The 4,828-nt window shown below is 39.2% G+C and overlaps 1 protein-coding gene across 1 annotated transcript; it reads right to left on the bottom strand.

Annotated features, from left to right (window-relative positions):
• Positions 1 to 781: 781 nt before the first annotated feature.
• Positions 782 to 2,401, bottom strand: LOC108635456 (zinc finger protein 280B-like; the record flags this gene model as incomplete). Its single annotated transcript, XM_018045582.1, has 1 exon — positions 782 to 2,401. A coding segment is annotated over exon 1 (1,620 nt), but the record flags the coding sequence as incomplete, so codon positions are not given.
• Positions 2,402 to 4,828: the final 2,427 nt, after the last annotated feature.

Raw genomic sequence — 4,828 nt, 5'->3', positions numbered from 1 at the left:
TTCTCCAACTGCAGTCAATGATACACAGGGCCTGCTTGATGCTTGCAAGGCTCTCTCACCAAACACAGGCATTTTAACGCTGGGTTCCTTGAGATGTCCCTGGGCTAGGTAAAAGCACTCTGAGATAGTGTTCCTTCTACCTTGGCTCTATGCCTGGAGTGAATGTATGCCTCTTCCTCAGCTGGGACAAGAAGCCACAGCTCTTCACTTATTAAATCCCGTGTCTGGTCCAAACTCACATCAGAGCTTCTCCATCAACTTCTCCACTGCATGCTTTCAGAGCCAGGTTATCTTAGATCAGCCCAAGAGGCACTTCAGAGAGTGACATTCAAATCTGGCTATATAGCTGATACTGAGATCTTCAAGGCATGAAAACAGTTGAAAACTACGTTGCTAAAACACTCTACAGATTATATGTATAGTAGAGCTTTCGAACTTACAAGTAACATCGAATACCAAAATAGGTTGTTACTTTTCCTTTCTCCACTTCTCTCATTCTCTCTCTCACACACACATGCACACATTCTTTTTACATGTTAAGACAATTTTATGAAAAACAGATAATAGATTTTTAAATAACATCTCAATATGCAGATCAAACAAATTGTACTTCCTGTATTTAAAACAAAATCACATAAATTACCCATCGCTTTCCCTATATTTGATATTACTGAATAATGCTATAATTTTGATCTTTTTGTTTTTAATGGGGTTTTTAACTTTGACTGCAATACTTGCTTCAGACTTACTGAAAGCTGAATTAACTTTTTTTTTCTTTTTTTGACCTCCTACTTTTAGATTTGATGGGTGATGATTCAAAATCAGATGTGTTCACAGTAATGGATGCTATTTCCACCAATCCTGCTTGAAGGGGTTCCAGTGATACCTGAATAACAACTTTTGTTTCAGGAGACAATCCTTCTAGCTGCTTAGGCTTCTTAAACATTTGATGACACTGGGTCTTGTGCTCCCTTTTCTCTTTGAAAGTTAAAAACTGTAGCCGACATTTGGAACACTGGTGAAAACTCTTTTCCCAGTGCCCTCTATGATGACGTCTGTATGCTGTTGCAGTCTTAAAAATTTTGAGACAAAACGGGCAAAGTAAATTCTTAGTGTTACCATGGCATGCTCGGAAATGTGCATCCACATCTGCAAAAAATGATGATCTGTAACTGCAAACCTGGCATACATAGGGCATTTCACCAGGCTTATGATTGTCTTTCATGTGCTCTAAGAGAACCTGATCTGTCTCAAAGGACAACTCACAGATCTGACAGACTGCGGAGGGCCCCTGGGGAGTATGGACACTTTCAATGTGACACTGCAGCTGGAAGGGAGTAGGAAACTGGCGGAGGCAGTGCTGGCAGGTGGTGTGGTTTTTCCAGCTGTCACCTCTCTGCCTCTCAAGTTCCAAATGGCACTTCATGTGATTCATAAACTTGACATTTTTTAGAACTTTCAAGCAGCTGAGGCATTTAAACGCTGTGTGGGTCTTCGGTTCTGGCTGCCCAACTCCTATAAGCTCTCCATAGTAGAAGTCACGAAGTAACACAATCAGATTTCCTTCTGTGGGATCAACAATCTTGTTTGGACTTGCTAAACTTGGAAAATCAGTTTTTGTCAGTCCATTTTCCCCTAAAGGTCTTACAAGCTTGCAATGAACACCGTCCTTTGGAAAAGGTGTCGGACAAGGTTCTCCATTCTGAGCGTGGCTTAGTGAGGTATGGACACGGTCTGGTGTGCTTTGCTGAGTGGGCACTGTATGAAAAATACCTGAAGGGGAAAAACCTAAAGAATGTTCCCCTATAATGCCATCACTGAGCTTAGGCCTTCTGGGATTTCTGCTATTTGTTTCACAAGTGGAAAGTCGCTTTGATACATGAGGACTTTTATTCATATCTCCTGCAGAAACTGCTCTTTCTACTGGATGCTGACATGAACTTGTGAAGGTAATCAAAGAAGAACATAACTCCTTTGAAAAGCAATTAGGTACTATCTCTGGTGAAATATTTTTATAATCAGCTTTAGACGGAGGTTCAGTAATAATATGACTATCTGCTGATCTTGGTTCAGAGTCAGAAACTGGCAAGACAGTCTTTGCTTCTGATGTAGGAGTCACATGACTAACAGGCTGTAATCTGTGAGCCTTACCTTTCCTGAAATGAGCATACCTTTTTCTCCTTGAACAAGAACCTGGGGTATCTCTGTTCAGTATGTTTGAAATGACTGGTTTTGAAGCTGAGGTCATCCCAACAAAGATCACGTCAGCATCTTCATTTACATCTTCCACTCCAACCAAGATCAGTTCATCATCATCATCACCGACTTGTTTGGTTTCTCCCTCCCTTTTCCGTACTTCTGGCTCTTGTTCTTCTTCACATAACATACATGGTAGTTCCATATTTTTAATACTTTTTTATTCTTAGAGAGTGCAGCCACAAGTCCCAGTGCTTCCTTTATACAAACTGCCACCTAAGGATAAACATACTACATATTAGTTAAGTACACAAAAATGGGCTATTTGATTATCTCCACAACTCTACAGTAGTTTATAAACACCCTTATCTTACAGACAAAGACCCTGAGTGTCAACGAGACGCAATGACAGCTGAAAAACCTATGACTACAAGTCTACATGGCTCTAGAATCATAGCTTTGTCCCACGTTCATTTTAATCTCTTCTATTTAAAAAAATAATGACAAAAAAACCCAACACTACTGATCATTAGGTGACATCACATGTAAAGGATGAGTATTTTTACAAAAGCACTGTTATACAGCTTTTAGAAACATGGACTTTGGAGTCAAAGAAGATTAAGTTGGCATTCTAAGTTAACCACACACCAGTTGCATCTTCTTGGGCAAATTTGTAACTTTTAAATGTGTTTCTGTATCTTAAAGACAAACATGCTTATTTCTTAGACTTAAGGTTAACGGCTCTTTGTAAAAGGCATCAGCTATTCAATGGCATCTTGTTTTGTAGTAAAATTGGAAGAAAATGTATCTTCAATGCACATTACAACTGATTCCACAAATTCTAATTTCATAAATGTTAACAAAGAAAACGGTAGCAAAGTCAAAGTATAATCTATCTATACCTACTTAACCAACAGCATAATTCAATGTCAAGCACTTTAACACAGGCCTAGGAAATTGAGAATGAGCTCTCTTGATAATCTCACCCCAATTCCACCACTGATATATCCTAAATTTCTCCCTCTAATCCTGGCTAAACTGAAATCCCACAATGCTTCATCCTTTACGCCACAGGTCTCTTCCCCACATAGCAGGCAAATTGATGGCAGTATTTCTCTCATACCAGTATCAGACAGAGACATCACACACACACACACACACACACACACACACACACACACACACACCCAATATCCCTTATGAATACAGGAGAAAGAGTCCTCAACAAAATACTGCCAAACAATATCCAACAACATGTAAAAAAGATTGTATACCATGATCACATGGGATTTATGAGGTATGCAAAGTTGGTTCATTATGTGAAAGTCAATCAACAATTATGCCATTTAAAACAATAAAACAAATAACACATCTGCCTGAAGAAAAAGCATTTCCCTGAATCTAGCACATTTTCATAACTGGGGTGAAAAGAACACTTCATAATTAAGAACAGAAGAGAACTTTCCTCAATCAAAGGGCACCTGTAAAAGACCCACAGCTAACATCATACTTAATAATGAAAAACTGAAAGCTTTCCCTCTAAGACTGGGAACAACACAAGGAAGTCTATTACACACTTTGGCTCAACATTATACTGGCAATTCTATAACGAGAGCAATCAGGTAACAAAATAGAATTGTTGCTGTTGTTTAGAAAAAAAAAAAAAAACAGCCTTCAGAATTGAAAGGAAAAGGTCATAGTCCATTGAGATAACATACTTTTTGTATATAGCAAATCTTGAAGAAAACACAAGTATTAGAATTAATATAAAGCTTGCAGAAGAGAAGACAAATACTTTAAAAGTCAACCACATTTCATACAGTAGCAACAAATGGTGGTAAGTAAATACTTGAATCTACACTAGCATTAAAAAGAATACTTAGGAAGTCAGAAAGAGAAAGACAACTAGATTCTTTTTAATGGCTGAGTAATACTCCATTGTGTATATGTACCACAGCTTTCTGATCCAGTTATCTGTTGATGGACCATCTAGGTTGCTTCCATGTCCTGGCTATTATAAACAGTGCTGTGATGAACACTGGGGTAACATGTGTCTCTTTCAATTCTGGTTTCCTCAGTGTGTATGCCCAGCAGTGGGATTGCTGGGTCGTATGGCAGTTCTATTTGCAATTTTTTAAGGAATCTCCACACTGTTCTCCATAGTGGCTGTACTACATTGCATTCCCACCAACAGTGTAAGAGGGTTCCCTTTCCGCCACACCCTCTCCAGCATTTATTGCTTGCAGACGTTATATGAATCAATTCTAATGAGATGGGTGAAACTGGAGCCAATTATACACAGTGAAGTAAGCCAGAAAAGAAAAATACCAATACAGTATACTAACACATATATATGGAATTTAGAAAGATGGTTAATGATAAACCCTGTATGCAAGACAGCAGACGAGACACAGATGTACAGAACGGACTTTTGGACTCTGAGGGAGAGGGAGACGGGTGGTATAATTTTGGGATGATGGCACTGAAACATGTACACTATCATGTAAGATAGTCGCCAGTCTATGTTCGATGCAGGATACAGGATGGCTTGGGGCTGGTGCACAGGGATGATCCAGAGAGATGATATGGGGTGAGAGGTGGTGGGGGGGTCAGGATTGGGGAACTCATGTAC

This window comes from Capra hircus, unplaced genomic scaffold, assembly GCF_001704415.2.
Source record: "Capra hircus breed San Clemente unplaced genomic scaffold, ASM170441v1, whole genome shotgun sequence".
In the NCBI taxonomy this organism is placed as follows: domain Eukaryota; kingdom Metazoa; phylum Chordata; class Mammalia; order Artiodactyla; family Bovidae; genus Capra; species Capra hircus.
This window is presented reverse-complemented; position numbering and strand designations above follow the sequence as displayed.